This window comes from Microcaecilia unicolor, chromosome 2 (genome assembly GCF_901765095.1).
Source record: "Microcaecilia unicolor chromosome 2, aMicUni1.1, whole genome shotgun sequence".
NCBI lineage: Eukaryota > Metazoa > Chordata > Amphibia > Gymnophiona > Siphonopidae > Microcaecilia > Microcaecilia unicolor.
Genome location: NC_044032.1, coordinates 292,799,386 through 292,823,461, shown reverse-complemented (window position 1 = coordinate 292,823,461; position 24,076 = coordinate 292,799,386). Strand labels below are relative to the sequence as shown.

The 24,076-nt window shown below is 46.5% G+C and overlaps 1 protein-coding gene across 1 annotated transcript in view; it reads right to left on the bottom strand.

The window, feature by feature from the left end:
• Positions 1 to 5,114: 5,114 nt before the first annotated feature.
• Positions 5,115 to 24,076, bottom strand: part of TSR2 (TSR2 ribosome maturation factor) — a 41,971-nt gene continuing 23,009 nt past the window's right edge. Inside the window, exons 3-5 of the mRNA XM_030194276.1 lie at positions 10,693 to 10,784; positions 10,442 to 10,603; positions 5,115 to 8,671 (exon numbers count right to left, since the gene is read on the bottom strand). Of these exons, the coding sequence (XP_030050136.1) occupies positions 8,555 to 8,671; positions 10,442 to 10,603; positions 10,693 to 10,784 (371 nt within the window). The 3' untranslated portion in view covers positions 5,115 to 8,554. The remainder of the gene's footprint in view (positions 8,672 to 10,441; positions 10,604 to 10,692; positions 10,785 to 24,076) is intronic.

Genomic DNA, 24,076 nt, shown 5'->3' with positions numbered 1-24,076 from the left:
GGGTGCCCCACGCCTGGAAGATCTGTCGCACCACACGGGAATTGAGCGACCACTCGTGAGGTTGCATAATCCTGCTCAACCTGTCGGCCAGACTGTTGTTTACGCCTGCCAGATATGTGGCTTGGAGCACCATGCCTTGACGGCGAGCCCAGAGCCACATGCTGACGGCTTCCTGACACAGGGGGCGAGATCCGGTGCCCCCCTGCTTGTTGACATAGTACATGGCAACCTGATTGTCTGTCTGAATTTGGATAATTTGGTGGGACAGCCGATCTCTGAAAGCCTTCAGAGCGTTCCAGATCGCTCGCAACTCCAGAAGATTGATCTGTAGATCGCTTTCTTGGAGGGACCACCTTCCTTGGGTGTGAAGCCCATCGACATGAGCTCCCCATCCCAGGAGAGACGCATCCGTGGTCAGCACTTTTTGAGGCTGAGGAATTTGGAAGGGACGTCCCAGAGTCAAATTGGAGCAAATCGTCCACCAATACAGGGATTCGAGAAAACTCGTGGACAGGTGGATCACGTCCTCTAGACCCCCGGCGGCCTGATACCACTGGGAGGCTAAAGTCCATTGAGCAGATCTCATGTGAAGGCGGGCCATGGGAGTCACATGAACTGTGGAAGCCATGTGGCCCAGCAATCTCAACATCTGCCGAGCTGTGATCTGCTGGGACGCTCGCACCCGCGAGACGAGGGACAACAAGTTGTTGGCCCTCGCCTCTGGGAGATAGGCGCGAGCCGTCCGAGAATCCAGCAGGGCTCCGATGAATTCGAGTTTCTGCACTGGGAGAAGATGGGACTTTGGGTAATTTATCACAAACCCCAGTAGCTCCAGGAGGCGAATAGTCATCTGCATGGACTGCAGGGCTCCTGCCTCGGATGTGTTCTTCACCAGCCAATCGTCGAGATATGGGAACACGTGCACCCCCAGCCTGCGAAGCGCCGCTGCTACCACAGCTAGGCACTTTGTGAACACCCTGGGCGCAGAGGCGAGCCCAAAGGGTAGCACACAGTACTGGAAGTGGCGTGTGCCCAGCTGAAATCGCAGATACTGTCTGTGAGCTGGCAGTATCGGGATGTGTGTGTAGGCATCCTTCAAGTCCAGAGAGCATAGCCAATCGTTTTGCTGAATCATGGGGAGAAGGGTGCCCAGGGAAAGCATCCTGAACTTTTCTTTTACGAGATATTTGTTCAGGGCCCTTAGGTCTAGGATGGGACGCATCCCCCCTGTTTTCTTTTCCACAAGGAAGTACCTGGAATAGAACCCCAGCCCTTCTTGCCCGGATGGCACGGGCTCGACCGCATTGGCGCTGAGAAGGGCGGAGAGTTCCTCTGCAAGTACCTGCTTGTGCTGGAAGCTGTAGGACTGAGCTCCCGGTGGACAATTTGGAGGTTGTGAGGCCAAATTGAGGGTGTATCCTTGCCGGACTATTTGGAGAACCCACTGATCGGAGGTTATGAGAGGCCACCTTTGGTGAAAAGCTTTCAACCTCCCTCCGACAGGCAGGTCGCCCGGCACTGACACTTGGATGTCGGCTATGCTCTGCTGGAGCCAGTCAAAAGCTCGCCCCTTGCTTTTGCTGGGGAGCCGCGGGGCCTTGCTGATTCGCACGCTGCTGACGAGAGCGAGCGCGCTGGGGCTTAGCCTGGGCCGCAGGCTGTCGGGAAGGAGGATTGTACCTACGCTTGCCAGAAGTATAGGGAACAGTCTTCCTTCCCCCGAAAAATCGTCTACCTGTAGAGGTAGAAGCTGAAGGCTGCCGGCGGGCGAACTTGTCGAATGCGGTGTCCCGCTGGTGGAGAGACTCTACCACCTGCTCGACTTTTTCGCCAAAAATGTTATCCGCACGGCAAGGCGAGTCCGCAATCCGCTGCTGGATTCTATTCTCCAGGTCGGCGGCACGCAGCCATGAGAGCCTGCGCATCACCACACCTTGAGCAGCGGCCCTGGACGCAACATCAAAAGTGTCATAAACTCCTCTGGCCAGGAATTTTCTGCACGCCTTCAGCTGCCTGACCACCTCCTGAAAAGGCTTGGCTTGCTCAGGGGGAAGAGCATCAACCAAGCCCGCCAACTGCCGCACATTATTCCGCATGTGTATGCTCGTGTAGAGCTGGTAAGACTGGATCTTGGACACGAGCATAGAGGAATGGTAGGCCTTCCTCCCAAAGGAGTCTAAGGTTCTAGCGTCCTTGCCCGGGGGCGCCGAAGCATGTTCCCTAGAACTCTTAGCCTTCTTTAGGGCCAAATCCACAACTCCAGAGTCATGAGGCAACTGAGTGCGCATCAGCTCTGGGTCCCCATGGATCCGGTACTGGGACTCGATCTTCTTGGGAATGTGGGGATTAGTTAATGGCTTGGTCCAGTTCGCAAGCAATGTCTTCTTCAGGACATGGTGCAAGGGAACAGTGGACGCTTCCTTAGGTGGAGAAGGATAGTCCAGGAGCTCAAACATTTCAGCCCTGGGCTCGTCCTCCACAACCACCGGGAAGGGGATGGCCGTAGACATCTCCCGGACAAAGGAGGCAAAAGACAGACTCTCGGGAGGAGAAAGCTGTCTCTCAGGAGAGGGAGTGGGATCAGACGGAAGACCCTCAGACTCCTCGTCAGAGAAATATCTGGGATCCTCCTCCTCCTCCCACGAGGCCTCACCCTCGGTGTCAGACACAAGTGCACGGACCTGTGTCTGCAACCTCGCCCTGCTCGACTCCGTGGAACCCCGTCCACGATGGGGGCGTCGAGAGGTAGACTCCCTCGCCCGCATCGGCGAAGCTCCCTCCGCCGACGTAGTCGGGGAGCCTTCCTGGGAGGTGGCCGCGGTCGGTACCGCACGCGGTACCGACGTCGGGGACCTCAACCTGGGCGATGGGCCAGCCGGCGCCACGCTCGACGGTACCGGTGGCGCAAGCACCGCCGGTACCGGAGGGGTAGGGCGCAACAGCTCTCCCAGAATCTCTGGGAGAACGGCCCGGAGGCTGCAGAGAAAGGCTGAGAGGTCGATGCAGGCGTCGACGTCAGTACCTGTTCCGGGCGTGGAGGCTGTTCCGGGCTGTCCAGAGCGGAGCGCATCGACACCTCCTGAACAGAGGGTGAGCGGTCCTCTCGGTGCCGATGCCTGCTGGGTGCCGAATCCCTCGGCGACCCAGAGCTCTCGGTGCCGACACGGGGAGGAGACCGGTGTCGATGCTTCTTCGATTTCTTCCGAAGCATGTCACCGGAGCTCCCCGGCACCGACGAGGAGGACGTCGAATCCATCCGTCGCTTCCTCGGGGCCGAGACTGAAGAAGGTCGATCTCGGGGGGGCTGTACCGCAGGAGCCCTCAGGGTAGGCGGAGACCCACCCGAGGGCTCACCGCCACCAGCAGGGGAATGGACAGCCCTCACCTGCACTCCACCCGATGCACCACCGTCCGACGACATCAGCAGACGAGGTCCTGGTACCACCGACGTCGATGCAGCTATCCGATGTCTCGGCGCCGATGCAGAGGCCCGATGCCTCGATGCACTCGATGCAGGGGCGGCCGAGGAAGGTGGTCTGGACGCTGACGACGTCGATGCACTCGAAGATCCCGGTGCCGATGCCGACGAAGAGCCCGAGAACAACACGTTCCACTGGGCTAGTCTCGCTATCTGAGTCCGCCTTTGAAGCAGGGAACACAGACTGCAGTTCTGAGGGCGGTGCTCGGCCCCCAGACACTGAAGACACGACGAGTGTCGATCAGTGAGCGAGATAACCCGGGCGCACTGGGTGCACTTCTTGAAGCCGCTGGAAGGCTTCGATGTCATGGGCGGAAAAATCACGCCGGCGAAATCAAAAGCCGAAATGGCGAAATTTGAAGCACCAAATTTAGAGGGAGAAAAAATCTCGACCGAGGCCGAAAAGAGGCCTACCCCGACGACGAAAGAAAACTTACCGGGGCAAAAAAGCTGGAAGTACGGGGAGGATTTACACGAAACCCGGCGGGGGGTTTCCGGAGCACTTCCCGACTAGGACAAAGCTTTCCCGAAGGAAAAAAACACGTTCAAAACAAATTGGACGCGCGAGGTCGACTTTCCGGGGCTCGACACGGCGAAAACACGACCGTACCGAGTGCGGACAAAAGAAGACTGGCCGGCTCGAGCCGGTTTCGGGCGGGAAGACGGCCGCGCATGCGCGGTGCGCGCGGGCGCGCGAGGGCTAGCAAAGGACTTTGCTAGTGAAGTTTCCGATTGGAGGGGCTGCCGTGGACGTCACCCATCAGTGAGAACAAGCAGCCTGCTTGTCCTCGGAGAATATCAACTATTTATATTCTGCCCAAGACACATAAATCTTTGACAGATCCCCCAGGAAGACCTATTGTGGCTGCCATTGGTTCAATTGTAGAACCACTATGATTTCCTGGGTTGAAGAAGTTGGGAGGATAAACCCTTCCCGGTTAGCCACACCATCTAAGCAAAACATGGTTCCATGTCGGGAACAGGAAAGAAATTTTGAATGAAGCACCAGTTTTGTTATTATGCACTCGCTAGTGCCGGCTTTTGAAGAACACTCAGTTGGGAGCAACACATTGCCACTCTCAATACCTGCCTGATCATCAGCACTACAAGATAGGTGAACTTAATATAAACATTGTTTGGAAGACATTTTAGGATTTGGCAGGCAGGGAGAGTGGTGCTGTGATGGCTGTAACAAGTGTTTGATTTGTTTCTGAAGGTTCACCTTCAGTAAATGGCACGGTGTCACTGATTTCAAGATAGGAATTAGGTGCAATTCTAAAGCTGGGTGATGATATTGCTTGGAAGCCAGGAAAGGGATTCTGGGGTTGAAGAACCATATCTTTCAGCACACGTATCTGCTCAGTTGGGACGGCTGGGGGCCATAACAGCTCAGGCCTGGCAACCATCCTAGGTTCTTACTAATGAAATCTATAGAATCTCCACAGTTAGGTAGGGGAGGAAGAGGGATGGATGCATGGATACACAAGAAGGACATAATAACACCAAGCTGTGACAGTTGTTATAAGTATCAGTATTTGTGTAGCATTAAATAGCTCAAGGTAAGGATCAGAGATTCTTTCTACATAAAAAAAAGGAAAACAGACTTGATTACATTGATCTTTGGTCATGTGTCTTCTATTGATTTGTACTTCATTTCAAAATTTTTTTTTTTTTTTTTACTGTAATGTGGCTTTTGGCTTCTAATAGCCTACAAATAGGTGGGATACAAATGTAACAAATAAATAAATAAATACAATTGTTCAAATATAAAATATTAAAGGTCAAAACACTTTGCTTTCCCACAGGAGGTTTGGATTCGCTTCTACCTGCTGTTGCCTCAAGGATTAGAGGAAAGCGTGACAGAACAATCTTTAGGACTGTCTTCTCACAGTGTCAACACTAATACTAACTCTAATTTCAGTATTTATATTCCACTTTTACCTTTCAAGTCCAATGCAGATCACAAAAGAGTACAACCAGGATGGTACATCACAACAATCGGCACTTAGGCAACATTAAGATATTTTTGAAATAAATCAATTTACATGTGACAAAATGATATATAATCCAATTGATTTCTTACTTTCAAAAGGTGGGCTAGTCCATATTAAGACCATTGATATGTAAACGTACTTATCATAAATTGTAATTTATAGCACAAACATTTTCTGTTAGGAAAACGTAAGAGCTGTTGATCGTTTACTTGTAATAAAGTAAGACACTAATATATAATGGTGCTTAGCCATGTAAGATCTAAATCAGACAGTCCATCTTAAATTGTATATCGACTTCAACAGGCAACCAATGTAATTTGCTCAACAATGGAATTACATAATCAAACCTACTAGCAAAACACATCAAGTTGCTGAGGTTTTGGAGAGTTGCAAACGTCTGTATAGTTTCTTAGAACCTCCCAAACAGACAACATTACAATAGTCAGATTGTAATATAACATTAACCTAGACTATAATTTTAAATTGTTCAACTTGAAATATTTGAATAACGGACACAATTGATGAGGTCTCCAATGCACCTTTGTAGCTAGCATCCTAGACAACCTTCATAGTTAGGAATGGTCTAGAATTAAACTCAATACCTTTAGAATTTTTGCAATAAATAAATAAAATAAATACATACATAACATTAGCCAAAGATGAGCTACCATAAAGGTTTAGTTTCATAATAGGAACTTCATCTTTTCTCTGTTCAATTTCAAATGAGATAAAACCCAATTGTCCACAATATCAAATCATTGTTGTGCCATTAAAGGTAAATCCAAAAGAACTGATAGGAGTGACAGCTAGGCAGATGATATACTACTGATTCCAGTCCCAAGTTCAAAAGACCCTCTCCAAAATAGCTCATAAAAGATATTAAACAAAAAAGGGGATAGTGGGGGGCTCTGAGAGACCCCACATGTAGCCTTCCATAGATCAGAAAGAACGTCTTTCATTTTAACTCAATGTGTTCTACTAGTCAGAAAGCCATGAAACATCATAGTACAATGTCAAATATATTCAAAACGAATTCATTTAGTTTTGAATACAGAAGAGCATGATGAACTAAACTGAAACCTGAGAAAAGGTCAAATTGCATAATAAGTGCTTCTTAACCCTTATAAAGATTTGATGACAATGTTCTTAATAGGGTCTCCATGCTACACTGATTGCAGAAGCCTGTGAATACTGTAGAAATCAGTGCCAACTTATACATTTATGGCAGAAACAGCTTTCTCCTCCTTCTGCCATCGTATGTGAAAATAGGGCTACTTGCCAATTTGTGGAGTAGACAGGGGGAAACATAAAACTGACAGTTTTCCCTAAAACAGAAGGGGATTCTTCACAAACACTAGCATTTGCTTTCTCCAAAACATTATTTCTGGGGCTTCTGGTGTTTTTTTTGGTTGTTTGTTTTTCTGCTGAAGACCCCCAAAATACTAGAGGAGTTTGTAGACCCTTCTTCACAGCCTCCTCTGGCCCAAACCAAGGAGGTTTAATGACAGGAAGCGGCACAACGTTCCTCCAACAGCCATTTTGGTTTGGGCACAAACTCAGTCAGACACACAGGGTTTGCAAGAAAAAAGGAAAATATTTTATTTGACACTCCATGCACCCCTGTTACTTCCAGCAGAAGTCCAGTCTCTAATTAGGGCTAGCTCCCATCCCAGCCCAACACATTGTCTATTCACATCAAAACAAGTACTTTCTGAATGAAACTCAAGGTGTCTACCTTGCAAGTCTTCCCACACAACTCTGATACCAATGAAGTCTAAGCTACACCACTTCCCTGGTTGTCTCCTCAGGTACTACAGCTCAGCTTGCAGTGAAGTCCTCTCCTCTCCTGGAAACTTCTGTATTGGGGTATCCCAGTTCTGTACTGCCCGAGGGTTTTTACCTCCAGCTCGCTGTTGAGCCCCATCCTCTTGGCCGAGCAGCCTACCCTCTCTGTACTACTTTGGCTCTGCAGTTCAGCCTCTGACCCAGCAGGTTTAGCACCACCTGCTGTGAAGCGGGGTAGTGTCTCCAGGGATTCCTGACCCTGGGTCACTCACTCCCTCACACCGAGGCTATTGTTTTTATGTAGAAATTCTACATAAAAACAATTGCAGCAGCTCAAACACCCAGTCCAGCTCATTGGTCGCCATCGCCCCCGAGTGCCAGCCTCCACCTGCAGCCTGGACTGGTTCGGTGACAGCAGTGATGCAGGCAGCAGCTTGTTTGCTTTATTGTGCACAGCAAGTAACAAAGCAAGCTCTGGAGCACCGACAAATACATTTTGAATATAACCCTCCCCCTTTCACAGACCCCTCGAAAACTCCCCCAACTCCCCTTACATCCAGCCCTCACTCCCACCCCAATCCCATCCTAACAGAGAGAATGGAAAACAATATACCCTTCACAAGTTTGCTATTATTTTCAATAGTATTTACTATTGTTCTGGACAAACCAACATGGTGCAAGCTGTACCCACTGGCTTCAGCCCAGATAATGGGCCACATAACATCACACCATCTCCTGTCATTAAGCTTCCTTGGCCCAAACAGTTCTGATGACAATCAGGAAGCAGAACCTTTCAAAGAAATATGAATCAATAGACTACATATTGCAGCTATGCAGACAAAAGCATCAACCTCCCCAATCCAAAACAGCCTTAGAGGTACTCAAGAGACAGGCCTTCTGTAGCCCCAATCACTGCACCTCTCTCTGCCCACAACGCAGGGCATGTTTTTCTCTCAAAGGATCAGTTCCTGGCTTGACTGGGACAGAGAAGCTAAAAAACCCCCACAGATTTATTTCTGCTAATAATTCATAAGTGTACTGGGCCAAGGCAAATACACAAGAGATGCTTGCCCACTCTGTTCCTTCACAGTCACACTACACTGCCCCACTGTATCTGGTATGGCATACAATGAGGTTGCCATTATAGCTGGGGCCTTGCTGAGCTGGGAATGTTTTCTCCCAGACTCACAGGCGCCTCAGGTTTTCCCCCAGTCATAGCAAATGCAGTTTATGAAGGAAGCTAAGTCTATCTCTCTCTCTCCCTCCTGGGCAGCCTCCTACTCCAGGATTAAAGGTGTCACTTCTTCCTCTGTACCACAATCCAGCCATCATCATCTTCTGCTGGGATTTCCACATCTGGGGGAGAAGGAGCAGTTGGGGCCACAGTAGGCATAGTGGGAATAGCCTCCAGGGTCTGAGAGAGAGAGAGAGAGAGAGAGAGAAAGACAGTTACATTAACTCAATGTCAAGAGCTCAGGTTTACAGGATCAGCGGCATGGTTCAAGTCCTTACAGCTAGTACCTGGGAGCACAGGTGTAAACATTTCAAAATGATTCAGGGTGCCAAACAATACAAAATTACACCAGCCTGGACACAGTGAAGGGATTTGCTCAATATCAGGGTGCTCAACACTCACTGACACCTACAAAGCTGGCTTCAATTGCTGGGAAATCACCAATTTCTCCAGCAAGAATCAAGAGAAATGGAACAGAAAATATTTTCTAAAACCTGAGAGAGATACAACATTTATTCTTTTTGAGGCTTTTCATTACATTTATGAAGCACTGGAGGAGGAAATACAGGAAATGCTATAGTACAGACTTTATTAGCAGATTAAATAAATTAAGCAAATGCAACAAAGTAACAACCTACAGTTTAAAAAGACTGTGCCTGATCTAGGGGCTTTATCTTTTTTCACTCACTGCAAGGTGATCTGTGCCTGACCTAAAGTCCACTCTTAAATCTCCCACCACTTCAGCATCTCATCACCCCAACTTATACTCTTTATTCCCATACTGCTGAGTAGAGGGCAACTGAAACCACAGTGTTCAGTTTCAGTTGAAATCAAATCTGTCAAAATTTGTTGCTCACTTTTGACTGAAATCAAAGCCAAAACTGAAACTATCCCCCCCACCCCCTTCAGAGTGGTTCCCTCTGGGCCCCCTAGCTCAGCAGAAAGTGGGCCCTCCTCAACCACAAGCTCCACATTCTCACCACCCGTAGGCCTATCATAGAAGCCCTGGTGGTCCAGTGGCCTCTTTGAGGCAGGAGCGATCTGAATCACTCCTGCACGTGCCAGCTCCACAGTCAAAATGACTGCCGTGCTGGCTCCAATCTCAAAATGGCTGTCATGCCTTTCCCTAGGAAGTCATGGCACCCATTTTGACTGCGGAGCTGGCAAGGCAGTAGTGACCCAGTATCGCTCCTGCCTTGAAGAGACACCAGAGTTTCTAAAAGTAGGCCCAGGGAGGGCCATCGGGTGTTGGGACGGCAGAGCTTGTGTGGGTGGTGGGGGGTAGAGTGTGGTCATGCTGTGGTCACGGGGTAGGGGAGGGGAAGGAAGTGCATTGGTATTTTCATCTGAAACCGAAGTGTGGCTAAACCAACATCTTGGGCCAGTTTCAGACTCAAAATCGAAACTTGATTGGCCTCTACTGCTAAGAAAACTGTGCCTGTCCCAGGCTTTACCCTTCACTCTCTAGTCAGAAGATCCATTATGCCTTTCCCCTTCCTTCCACCACTGAGGAACATATAGCAGCATACCTACGTTAGCTGCCACCCGGGCAGTGCACCCCCCTCATCCGAGCAAGGGGGTATGCGGAGCTGGCGCACGAGCTGGCCAGTTCCCTGCCTCGTCTGATGTCAACTTCCTGTTCCAGGACAGGGGACCGGCAGAGCTGACAGCCGCACACTTGCTAGACGCACCCCCTTGCTGCCTGCACCCAGGACAGACCGCCTCCACTGCCCTGCCCTTCGTATGCTAGAGGGAACATGTGCCAGTTCCAGGATATAACTTACTTCCTGATCACTCCCTGATGTGCCCATCCCAATATCTACTAATACTCTCAGTTCTGTATCTCAAATTCAAAATTACACTTTTTTTTTTGGCTTTAAACCTTGACTAGTCTTCATGCTTCCTTACATTACTCCTAAATAGTCTAGGAAGCTCGGCATGAGCTCCTACCTCCATCGGCACCTCTTCCTCACTTTCCTCTGGTACCTGACTTTGCACAACTGTGATTTTCCCTTTGGTCTTGCTCTGAGACAGCTGGCTGATCCTCTCTCTCACTGCAGCCTCTTCACCCTTTTGGCATTGCTGGAACAGGCTGCAGAGCTGATGTGCCACCTAGCAAGACAAAGGACAAAAAAATGAGCATTAGCCAGCTTGTTCCAATAAGCTATATATACAAGTAAGGTTAGAAGAGACTGGATTACCTGGGGCAGACTCCCATCTTCCACCATTGTATCAAACTCATTGTTCAGTATCTCAGCAAGAAAATCTTCCACTTCATACTGCTGCAGGTCAGCTGTCAAAGGCAGAACAGATAATTAATAACAGAGAGAGAGAGAGGGCCTAAGGGGATAGATTCGCGTTCCCAGGTAAAAGCTCTAAGTGCCGCTTTAGTGGGACAGGGCACAGGACTGCTATGTCAAATGCAGGTTTATTTATTTATTTTCACATGCTTGATATAACACATGGGGCTTAACAAAGGCTTCAATGCAATTTACAAAAACCAATTAAAAAAAAGAGAAATAAAAGAGAAAGAAGAAGAGGTAAGGGAAACAGTAGAATCTTGAATTAAAAAAGAAAGAAGAAGAAATAAGGAGAACAGTAGAATCCTGAATTTTATACCAGATTAAATAGGAAGCCAGTGTTCAGGTATCAGAAGAGGAGTGACATGGTCAAAACATTGTGCATTGTGAAGAAGTTTAACTGCTGTTCATTGATCGAGTTGTAAACGCTTTATACTTTGTAAAGGTAGACCTGTAAAAAGACAGTTACAACAGCCCAAACATGATATAACCAGAGCATGTATAAGTGAACATAAAAGTGAGGCAGGAAGAATGGAGCAGACAGACTAAAGACAATGAAGAGCAAAAAAGAAAGCACGAAGAACCGAATCAATGTGAGGTTTAAAGGTTAGAACTGACTCAAATGTAATACCCAGAATCTTGACTGTATCTTTGAAAGATAAGGTGATGTCATCTAGAGAAGGGGCTGGTACTGGTGAATGGTGATAAGGTGAAAGAAGAATTGTTTCAAACTTAGCAGTATTCAGAAACAAAACTTTGGATGTGAGCTATGAAGAAACCTTGGAGAGACAGTTAACAAGGATTGTGAGAAGATGCATCTGTGACCTTAAGGAAGATTTGAAAATCATCCGTATAACAAAATGGAGTACAATAACAGTTCTGAATGACAGTAAGCAGGGGGGCTAGAAAACTATTAAAGAAAGCTGTTGACAACGTAAGCCTTGAGGAACTCCAGAGAGAAGCGGAAGAGAATCTGCGGATTCATCATGAAGAGGAAAAATAGTAAGAACGACTGAAAAGATAACTAGTAAACCAGGAAAGGACATTATCTGATATATCAATGGATTGCAGTCACTGAAGAAGAGTGTGATCGATAAGGTCACAAACTGAGGACAAATATAAGGAAACTATAATTACTGAGTGACGCTGATCTAATGAAGTATGAATAAGATCATACAAAGCTAGTAGAAGAGTTTCAGTACTATGATTTGGTCTACAGCCTGCTTGAAATGGATGAAGAATATTGCTAGACTCAATATGTTGAATAAGCTGATTATGGACCACTTTCTCAAGTATCTTTGCAAAGAAAAGAAAATTAGAAATGAGGTGGAAACTTGATGGGATGGAAGGGTCGAGATGCAGTTTCTTGAGTAATGGACGGACAGCACCTAAAGTGAGAAATAAAAAAATTAAAGGGAGAAGAAGGGGAATAATTACCGGACCGAGACATATGACTAGTCCTGCTGGCCATGGGGTCTGCTGGGGCAGAAGATTTTAAGGAATCAAGAATGCGCGAGGCGAAAGCTGAGGGTAAGTTAAAAGAGGACCAAGACGAGGAAGGACATATAGAAGTACACTTGGGGGATAACAAATGGGAAGAGTGGGCAGCAGAAGAGAGAGAAGGAAGAAGCATAGAACTAAGATCAAAAAATTATGTCTTTACCCTTTTTTTCCCCCACTTTAGTCCATTGACGTGTGGGTTGTGTCCATCTACCAGCAGATGGAGATAGTGAGTGCTGAACTGCACTGTCTTATAGGACGGTATTGCTCCATGGCCATTCAGTATTTCTCATAACCAAGCAGACGACAAAATGAAAATATTTCTCCTCCCCCACAGGGAATGTGTTTGAAATCAAGACACGAAGGCCACTGATAACAGCTCACCTAAAATGGAAAAATGATAAAAAGCAGCAACCCAGTTCAACAGAGAAGACTAACCGATAGGATCCACCACAACAAAGGTGGAATACTGGATTCATCTGCTGCAACTAAAGGAAAAAAATCATCAGGTAAGACAATTTTTCACTCCTTAGCATCAGCAGCAGATGAATCTAAAGACTTGAGGAATGTATCAAAGCAGTCCTAAAATAGGGTGGGTACCTGAGCTCCTGAAGATAGCCCCAATACTCCACAGATGCATCAGTCTCAGCAAAGACACCCAAACGGTAGTGTCCGTAGAAGATATGCGAGGAAGACACTGAGGCCGCCCTACAGAGTGCTGCGAAGAAGAACAAGCCGGTTTCCACCCAGAAATTTGCAACAGCTCATGAAGAAGGCACCCTGAAACCAGACAGAAGTGGCTTACCCACCAGTAAATATGCGGACGTGATAGCCTCCTTACCCCAGCGAGCAAACGTGGCCTTGGAAGCTGCAACTCCTTGGATTCTCAAGCAAAATACCAACTAATAAACTGACCGACAGAACTTGAGGGCCACTACAGCAAGCAAGTGGAAATAAATTAAGGTGATTGAGAACAAACCATTCTCTGGTACAGCCCAAGAGTGTCTATTGCCCAGAGCACAAACTTCCAAATAGTGCAGACATACATAGAAAATTGTCAGCCCGCAGGAAGAACAAAGGGCACTCAAGATGAAAGGGAAAAGTCCCCTAGGAAGAAGAGGCGGAACCAAGTGCCCCTTTTCCCCCTCAGGGGAAATCTGAAGAATCTCCACAGAATACCGTCTGGAGGTCCAAGACCTTGCCTGGAATGACACCAGGAACCTGGACTAATACTAGGTTATCCTAGATGACAACAGCAGGAAAGAGGAAAATGAGAGTGATTTTGCCCTCAACTGAAAGAATAATTACACCCATGCTCAGGCAGACGTCGCTACTAAAAGCCCCTGAGATCCTTTATGCACGTTGCAAAGTGTCTCTGAGTTGTCACAAGGGTCATATTCTTTGCCTTAGAAGGTGTCTTCTAGTGACAACTCAGAGACACTTCTGGCTTTGTGGCTGGGTTGCAGATGAGTCCTTTAAGTCTAAACAGTGCACACTTCCTTTCTGGGTGGGATGGGGGGGAGGAGGGAGGTGCTCTTTTTGAAAGAGAGATAAGTTAGTGAATAGTTTGGAGGAGATCAAAGTCCCTCGCTTACCGGAGGATAAGTACAAGCGTGGAAGCCAAGGTAGATTTCAGGACACCCATCAGTAATGCCCTGGTAGTTGCTGGGACCAAGAGGGATCGTTTCTTTTAGAGAACGCAGACCTTTCATGGAAGTCATCAAGGGGGTCAAGAGTCTGGCTCAGGAACTCCCGGTCAAGTTCAAAATGCCCAATAGGTGCCGGGGATCCTACCTCTGGTGGTGATAGAAGACTGGTTAAGATTTTTTTTTTTTTAACCATAGCTGGACTCAAATTACCTCAGATTAGTGGGTTTTCAAGGTTATTTCTGATGGTTATTCTTCAGATTTTGCGCAACCTCTGGCAGAACATTTTGTATAGTCTCCCTGCCAGTCATGCTGGAAGGCAGGGGCGATCAGGGACATAAATCGCCTCTGTTGTAGGTTGTCATGCTGGTTCCATGACACAAACAAGGAACCACAAGCTACTCTATTTCCAAAAATAAAAGAGGGCATTTCTCATCCTATTCTAGATCTAAAATGGGCAAACAGAGCCCTAAAGATGCCTTCCTTTTAGATGGAAACTCTTTGATCGGCCATTGTGGCAGTTCGTTGCAGCGAGTTTCTCATGCTCCTGGATCTCATAGACACGTATCTTCATATTCAGTGGGCCCATCAGCGGGTTCTACATTTTGCTGTCTTAGGAAGGTATTTTCAGTTTTATGCACTGCTACTGGGCTCACGACAGCTCCTCAAACCTTTTCCAAGGTGATGGTGGCAGCAGCACCTTTCCCACAAAGAGAGAATTTTGGTGCATCCTTACATAAGAACTTAATAACATAAGAATAGCACCATACTGGGTCAGACCAATGTTCCATCTAGCCCAGTAACCTGTTTCCAACAGTGGCCAAGCCAGGTCATAAGAACCTGGCAGAAACCCAAATAGTGGCAACAATCCATGCCACCAATCCCAGGGCAAGCAGTAGTTCCCCATGTCAGTCTCAATAGCAGACTATGGAATGTCATCCAGGAACTTCCAAACCTTTTTTAAACCCAGATACACTAACCACTGTTACTACATCCTCTGGCAAAGAGTTCCAGAGCTTAACTACTCGTTCAGTGAAAAAATACTTCCTCCTGTTTTAAAAGTATTGTCATGTAACTTCTTGAGTGTCCCCTAGTTTTTGTACTTTTGGAACGAGTTTTAAAAAAAAAAAGTGATTCACTTCTACTCGTTCTATACCACTCAGGATTTTGTAGACCTCATTCATACGTCTCCTTTCCAAGCTGAAGAGCCCTAACCTCTTTAGCCTTTCCTCATATGAGAGGAATTCCATCCCCTTTATCATTTTGGTCACTCTTCTTTGAACCTTTCTAATTCTGCTGTATCTTTTTTGAGATATGGCGACCAGAACTGAACGCAATACTCAAGGTGAGGTCGCACCATTTCACAGTCCGCATGTGTTTTTATTTTATTTTATCATTTTACTTACATTCACATTTATCACATAAATTTAAGGAAAGGTGAAATTAGATCTTACCTGCTAATTTTCTTTCCTCTAGACCCTCCAGACCGGTCAAGACGCGTGGGTTATGTCCTCCTACCAGCAGAGGAAGACTGAGAAACACTGAGCTTTTGAATACTGTATATATAACCTGTGCAGTACATCCACTAGCCAGTATAACCCTAACAAAGCAGAGAAACAATAACACTAACTATAACGAACAACCCTGTACGTGGTCACTACTAACTGGACACTTTCTTCATTTCTCTCACCGTGTCCCTTTATCGTGTGTGCTTCCACAGGTGGACTATCAAACTCGGTCACACCTGTCCAGACTCATACCAACAAAACTGGTAAAAACAGAGTCTGAACCCACAGACACCACAATCAACAGCTGCCAAGAGATAACAACAGTCAAAGCATACCTCCTGGCCTAAAATACAGACAGGGCGGGCCTTGACCGGTCTGGAGGGTCTAGAGGAAAGAAAATTAGCAGGTAAGATCTAATTTCACCTTCCTCCACGACTCTCCAGACCGGTCAAGACGCGTGGGACGTACCAAAGCAGTAAAGACCCTAAGGGTGGGATCCATGAAGGCCAGAGGTCAACACTGCAGCCCCAAAGCCTGTCTCTTCCTTGGCATGCTACTACTACTACTACTACTAGAGGGCATGAGTTGAAGCTACAGTGTGGTAAATTTAAAACGAATCGGAGAAAATTTTTCTTCACCCAACGTGTAATTAGACTCTGGAATTCATTGCCGGAGAACGTGGTACGGGCGGTTAGCTTGACGGAGTTTAAAAAGGGGTTAGATAGATTCCTAAAGGACAAGTCCATAGACCGCTATTAAATGGACTGGAAAAATTCCTCATTTTTAGGTATAACTTGTCTGGAATGTTTTTACGTTTGGGGAGCGTGCCAGGTGCCCTTGACCTGGATTGGCCACTGTCGGTGACAGGATGCTGGGCTAGATGGACCTTTGGTCTTTCCCAGTATGGCACTACTTATGTACTTATGTACTTATGTACTTAACATTTCTAGAGCGCTACTAGGGCTACGCAGCGCTGTACAATTTAACAAAGAGAGACAGTCCCTGCTCAAAGAGCTTACAATCTAATAGACAAGTGAACGGTCGGTCCGATAGGGGCAGTCAAATTGGGGCAGTCTGGATTCACTGAACGGTAAGGGTTAGGTGCCGAATGCAGCATTGAAGAGGTGGGCTTTAAGCAAAGACTTGAAGACGGGCAGGGAGGGGGCTTGGCGTAAGGGTTCAGGAAGGTTGTTCCAAGCATAGGGTGAGGCGAGGCAGAATGAGCGGAGCCTGGAGTTGGCGGTGGTGGAGAAGGGTACTGAGAGGAGGGATTTATCCTGTGAATGGAGGTTACGGGCGGGAACGTAAGGGGAGATGAGGGTAGAGAGGTAGTGAGGGGCAGCAGACTGAGTGCATTTGTAGGTAAGAAGGAGAAGCTTGAATTGAATGCGGTATCTGATCGGAAGCCAGTGAAGTGACCTGAGGAGAGGGGTGATATGAGTATATCGGTTCTGGCGGAATATGAGACGTGCAGCAGAGTTCTGAACAGACTGAAGGGGGGATAGATGGCTAAGTGGGAGGCCGGTGAGGAGTAAGTTGCAGTAGTCCAGGCGAGAGGTAATGAGAGCGTGGACGAGAGTTCGGGTGGTGTGTTCAGAGAGGAAAGGGCGAATTTTGCTGATGTTAAAGAGGAAGAAGCGACAGGTCTTGGCTATCTGCTGGATATGCGCAGAGAAGGAGAGAGAGGAGTCAAATATGACTCCGAGGTTGCGGGCGCAAATATGACGCAAATATGACGGGGAGGATGAGGGTGTTATCAACTGAGATAGAAAGTGGAGGAAGAGGAGAAGTGGGTTTTGGTGGAAAGACGATAAGCTCGGTCTTGGACATGTTCAGTTTCAGGTGGCGGTTGGACATCCAGGCAGCAATGTCGGATAAGCAGGCCGATACCTTTGCCTGGGTCTCCGCGGTGATGTCTGGTGTGGAGAGATACAGTTGGGTGTCATCAGCATAGAGATGATACTGGAAACCATGAGATGAGATCAGGGAGCCCAGGGAAGAGGTGTAGATTGAGAAGAGAAGGGGTCCAAGGACCGATCCCTGGGGAACACCAACAGATAAGGGGATGGGGGTGGAGGAAGATCCATGAGAGTGAACTTTGAAGGTGCGGTGGGAGAGATAGGAGGAGAACCAGGAGAGGACAGAGCCCTGGAACCCAAATGAGGACAGTGTGGCAAGAAGTAAGTCATGATTGACAGTGTCAAAAGCGGCGGATAGATCCAGGAGGATGAGGATGGAGTAGTGGCCTCTGGATTTGGCAAGGAACAGGTCATTACAGGCATGCACATCAATCCTATAATGCTTAACAAAGGAATGCAATGACGACCAAACCGCCACTCGACAAATATCTAACGGAGGAATCATACTACTCTTCGCCCAAGAGGCCGCCAATCCCCTGGTAGAATGAGCCGAAAACTCCTTAGGAACCACGTGACCCTTCAGCAAATAAGCAGAAGCAATCGACTCCTTCAACCATCTTGCTATCGTTGCTTTGGAAGCTGCCGCGCCCTTTCTTGCACCAACGATGAACAAACGATCCGAAAGTCTATACTCCCGAGTTCTGGAAATATAACAACGCAAGACTCTTCGCACGTCTAACTTTGCCAGCCTACGCTGCTCCGCATCCCCCGCCAAGTCACCCAAAACTGGAAAGGAAATGACTTGATTCACATGAAACTCTGAAACCACCTTGGGCAAAAAGGACGGCACCGGGCGCAACGAAACCTTTTCCTTGGAAAACAACAAAAAGGGTATATTCAAAAACCAATAAATTGGCAAGAAGAGTAAAATCCTCTTAACCGAATAGCAAAACTACCTCACCAGACTATTGAAGACTGCACAGGCTGTCCTTCTACCTCTGCTGAGACTGAGAAAATACTGGCTAGTGGATGTACGGTACAGGTTATATATACAGTATTCAAAAGCTCGGTGTTTCTCAGTCTCCCTCTGCTGGTAGGAGAACATAACCCACACGTCTTGACCGGTCTGGAGGGTCGTGGAGGAATACAGAAATTAGTATAAAAAGGAAAACATTTTCTCTCCACAATATATATTTACATAATTGTCCACAATTGGAAGATCCAAGATCAGGAAAACAATCTTAAAGAAAATAAGAAAAACTCAAAATAGTTAATCTTACACTTCACATTTTCTGAGGGAGGAAGGTTAATCGGTTATTGCAGCCGGTACAGTGGTAACTGAAGGAAGTTGCTGCAGAGGATTCTTCATCTGTTTCCACAAACTCTCATAATTTCTTAGGTTCAAACAAATAAGTAATAAGGAAATAAAACACTTACAAGGGAATCGCGCCAGGAAGGTCCCACCTAGGGCAATGATTCCTGGCTTAAAAGCCAAGACCTCACACCTCCCAGTCTGCGATTCCCTTGATGTGTCAGGAAATATATTGTCAGCCGCCTCTCTCGGCTGCGTAATTGTCACTCTCCCTTATCCGTGCTGTCTGCTTCCGACTCCACACTCGTCAGTGCAGTTCGCTCTCACTGCCACACAGTTCCGCTAGCAAGGCGGTGCAACACAGTTCAGCTTGCCAGTCTTTTAAACAAAGTTCAGCTAGTCAGGCTTTAAACACAGTTCTGCTAGCCAGGCTTCAAACACAGTTCGGCTAGCCAGGCTTTCCCACACTGCCCTCTTCAGCAAGGCCTCAAAACAGTTCAACTTAGCTAGGCTTTAAACACAGCACAGCCAGGCTTTAAAGATCCACCACCCTCATTTGTTAACACTTTACCTCTTGACATCCACCCACCGGATCTCTCCTGACCATTCTCCTTTTCTTGATACTTTTGGGCTCCTCTAGAAGTCACTCTTCTTCTCCAGCAACTTCCTCTCCCACCTCCATTTCCTCTTCCACCCCTTCTCCTCTTACCTGCTCCAACTCCTCCCATTCCATCTCCTCATTCTCCACCCCCTCCCTCAGGTGTTCCACCCTCTCCTCAGCTGATTCCATCTCCCAATCAGCCCCCTCTCCTTTCTTCTCCTGCGGCTCAGGTACTCGTTTGTCCTGATCTCTCCTATTCTTCCAGGCAGTCTGAAATCTGTGTTCTCTACGCTCCTGCCTCCTCCCCTCCCGCAATGCATTCTGGGATCTGTAGTTTTTCCACTCTGGCTTTTCTCTCTCCCTCCCTGCATTCTGGGCTCTGTGGTTTCTCTGATTCTCACAATATGCATCTTTGAACCCAAAAAACTATCAACCATGTATCGGAAATACAATTTCAAAACATTGTTCCTATCTAAATCAAAGACGAAAGTCACTAATAATAACTCCTATCTATAACTTCTGAATTTTCCAAAATGTCAGTTAAACTTACATCTCTTTTCTCTGATAAAGAAGATGTTAAAGGAAATATAATTTTAGTCACCAAAAGGTGGCTATCAGAAGATATTAGCAAAGTATCAGAGAAATATTTCTTCAAGAATTCAGTAGCTAATATATAGGATATTATAGGTAAATTTATCATTCTCAAGTTATTTTCCCTTAATTGGTTCTCCAGAAATTCCAATTTTTACAAGAAAGATAACTATTCTTCATTACCAAATTATCTGATTTTCATAGAGAAGCCATTTCCGTAATCAAAGTCTCTATTTTTATATCTTGGACTTCCACTTTGTTAGATAAGTATTAATATAAATTCTTTAACTCACATAGTGAAAAATTTTAAACATCTGAAGAAGAGAGTTATTCACATTCTGCTGCAGTTCCTATAATACGTCTATTATGACATTATTGGCTTCACCAAGTCCAATTTCTCCACAGAAACCGCTCCAGATATCTTCGGGGGGAAGAGCTCACTCTCCAATCCCCCAGTTGGTTTATTATCCGAGTCGATGCTGCGCCAGGACCTCCTCGGGTCACTGAAAATCCTAACCCACTTCGGGCGGTTCCATTATTGACCTCCATAGCGAAGCATTACTATTTCTGGGTCTTGGAGGGGTCGTGCCAACAGGGGGACTCAAAGTCACGCCCTCCACTGAGATTCGGCAATAAAGCCTTGCTGTTCCCTGAAGCAAGAACCGATATCCCCGTTATGACCCCGAATCTCTCCAAAATAGACTGAGAAGTGGTGGGAACCCCAGCCGTGTTCGAGGAGGACAGCACCACGGCTTTGCCTTTTCTCTTCCCCATTCTCTGGGGAGCAAGCCCTCTTCTTCAGGCATTCTGGTGTAAAACGGGAACTCAACTAGCGTACGTCCTCCCTCAACGCCATCTTGGATCCTCCAGGTTGGGACACTCTTTGTCTGGTTTCTCCTCAGAGGCCTGTCTGATATGGGTAACCCTACAGCATAGCCCTCTGAGTCATTGAAACACGGAAGCCCATCCACCACTTACAAGGCAGTGTCCCTTTGGTACGTCCCACCATTACAGTAGTCAATGTGGGTAAGTACAGTGGATTGGACCAAATTGCAGAAGGTATTTAGGGGAAGATAAGGTTTCACACGCTTCAACATCCACATCATGTTGAACATTTTCTTTGTTTTAGCTTTTGCGTGATTTTCTATAGTTAGATGTTTGTCTATTAATACTCCTAATATTTTTAAGTTGTCTGATATAGGGATGGTGACATCAGGGACGTTGAGTGAATTCAGAGTGAGTGTAGAGTGCTGGGATGTGAGGATTAGGCATTGAGTTTTCTCCTTATTCAATTTCATCTTGAAAGCATTGGCCCAAGAGGCTAAGATGTTCATTCCATTGATTATTTTATCGAAGATTTTTGCTATGTTGGATTTGAATGGGATAAAAATGGTAACATCACCTGCATAAATGAAGGGATTGAGTCCAAATTTTGAAAGGGATTTGGCAAGAGGGATCATCATGAGGTTAAAGAGGATTGGGGAAAGAGGTGAACCTTAGGGTACCCCACATTCTGATGACCAAGGAGAGGCGATGTGGTTGATTTGACTCTAAGATCTTGAGGTGATGAAACCTTTTATCCATTTGATAATGTTTCCACCGATTCCAAGTTTGTCAAGTAGCTTTGTAAGGATATCATGATTCACCAAGTCAAATACACTAGACAAGTCAAATTGCAGAAGGAGGATATTGTTTCCAAATGATATTTCATTTTTGAATTTGGATAATGTGAGTAATACCGTTTCTGTGCTGTGGGCAGGTCGAAAGCCCGATTGAGACTCATGAAGGATGGAGAAATTTTGTATAAATTCGTTAAGTTGAAAGGTTACTCTATTTTCCAGCAATTTGGTCAGTAGAGGGATAGAGGCCACTGGGCGGTAATTGGTGATATCATCTGCAGGTTTCTTGGTATAGGTGTCAGTAATATATTGCCATGATCGGTGGGGAAGGATCCCTGTTCCAGGAGGATGTTTAGGTGAGTGGCGAGATCTATAATGAAGCGTGTAGGTGCATTTTCCAATAGATAGTTAGGACAAAGGTCAAGGTAGCAGTGTGCTTTAGATAGTTTGGATAATGTAGTGGTGATTTCTTCAGTAGAAAGAGGGGTGAAATTTGTTCAGGAGCGGTCGGCTGGTATTTGGTCCATATCTGGGTCCAATTCATCAAGAAAACTATCAATGCTGGAATTGTCTTGTGGGATAGTGTTACACAGGTTAACAATTTTATCTTTAAAGAATTTGGCTAGCTGGTCGGCAGATGGACGGTTTAAAGATGATGTAGTAACTGGGTCGGTGTTGAGAAGATTTTTTATGAGTAGAAATTGTTTTCTTAGGTCTGTCTCATAAGATGTAAACTTCCTAGAGTAATAAGATCTTTTGGCTTGCTTGATGGCCTTCTTATAATTTCTTTGTTACTAGTAAAAAAGGCCCGTTTCTGACTGAAATGAAACGGGCGCTAGCAAGGTTTTGCGCGGAGTGTGTATGTTTGAGAGTGACTGTGTGAGAGTGAGAATGTGCAAGTGTGTGTGTGTGAGACAGAGAGTGGGTGTGAGTGTGTCTGTGAGAGTGCGTGTGTGTATGTGAGAATGAGTGTGTGCGAGTGCGTATGTGAGACAGTGAGTGTCCTTCCCTGTCCCCCCTGTCAGGACTGGGGGGACTGTGGACAGTCATGAAGGCAGCCCCTACCAAAATAATGAAAGCAAGACCATTTGTATAACAATCACTGCATTCCAGAGAACAAAATGGAGCAAGTTCCCACATGCTATCTTTTGCTTTCTGTATTCAGTAGCTGGCAGGCTTGCTAGACTTACCTAAGTGGCTGCAACTGCAATACACTGAAAAGAAAGCAAGAAAACCTATGAGACTTAGATACGGCCGTCCCCTTGGCCTCTGACGCTCCTCCCTTCTTCTATTTGACTTCCCTCTGATAGGTCCGTCATTCGGTGTGACGCTCCTCCCTTTTCCTGTTTCAGTTCCCTTTGATAGGTCAGTTAGCCTCTGACGCTCCTCCCTTCTTCTATTTGACTTCCCTCCGATAGGTCCGTCATTCGGTGTGACGCTCCTCCCTTTTCCTGTTTCAGTTCCCTTTTGATAGGTCTGAGCAGTGCAGCTGTGACACTCCTCCCTTCTCTGATAGGTCAGGGCGGGGCAGAGATGCAGTGTGCTTAAAAATGGTTACAGAGCTTCGAACATACGAACTGTTGAAGCCTCAGAGTGTGCTTTAGAATGTTGAGGGTGCTTTTTATGTGCAGATGGGGCGTGGCCTACGGCCCAGATGGGCGTGGCTAAGACTGAGGGTGAGTAGTCCGAATAGCCTAGCCTACCAGGAGGACAGGAGTTCAGGACAGATGGAGTGAGCTTCAGAACACTGAGGGGGGATTTTATTTATATAGATTGTTTCCAGGTATTGAAGGTGATGTTATTTTTTGTTTTACACCAAATTTTTTCGAGTTCCCTGGTTTGTGATTTAAGGTTTTTAAATATTTCGTTAAACCATGGAGAAGGGTTGCTTCTACGCAACGTTTTGGAGTGTAAGGGGGCTATTTCGTCCAGAATGATCTTGCATCTGTTGTCCCATTCTGTAAGGAAGTGAATTGAATGGGGATTTGTAGACCAGTCATTATTGTAAATTTGGCGCCAGAAAGTATCCTTATTGATCCGTCCTCTGGTGCTAATAGTTAAGGGTTCACATGTTGTAGTTTGGTTAATTTTATGCCAATGTAAAGATAAGGTAGCATTATAATGGTCAGACCAGCAAATATTTGATATTATGAATTTTTGGTCTGAGGACTGTTTGAAGGAGATGATATCAAGTGAGTGGCCTTTGAAGTGGGTTGTTTGCATTGAAGGAATGTTAAAATCGCATAATTGGAGGAAGTCAATGCACTCTTGAGTATGGATTGAATTAGAGTCATCTAAATGTAGATTTAAATCTCCAACTAATAATATATTAGAGCTGTTGACACATGTGTTTGAAATAAGTCCATAAAGCGAATGCTACATACCTGTAGAAGGTATTCTCCGAACACAGCAGGCTGATTGTTCTCACTGATGGGTGACGTCCACGGCAGCCCCCTCCAATCGGAAACTTCACTAGCAAAGGCCTTTGCTAGCCCTCGCGCGCCCATGCGCGGCCGTCTTCCCGCCCAAACCGGCTCGCGTTCGTCAGTCCCGTATGTAGAAAGACATAAACAAGGGAAGACAACTCCAAAGGGGAGGCAGGCGGGTATGTGAGAACAATCAGCCTGCTGTCCTCGGAGAATACCTTCT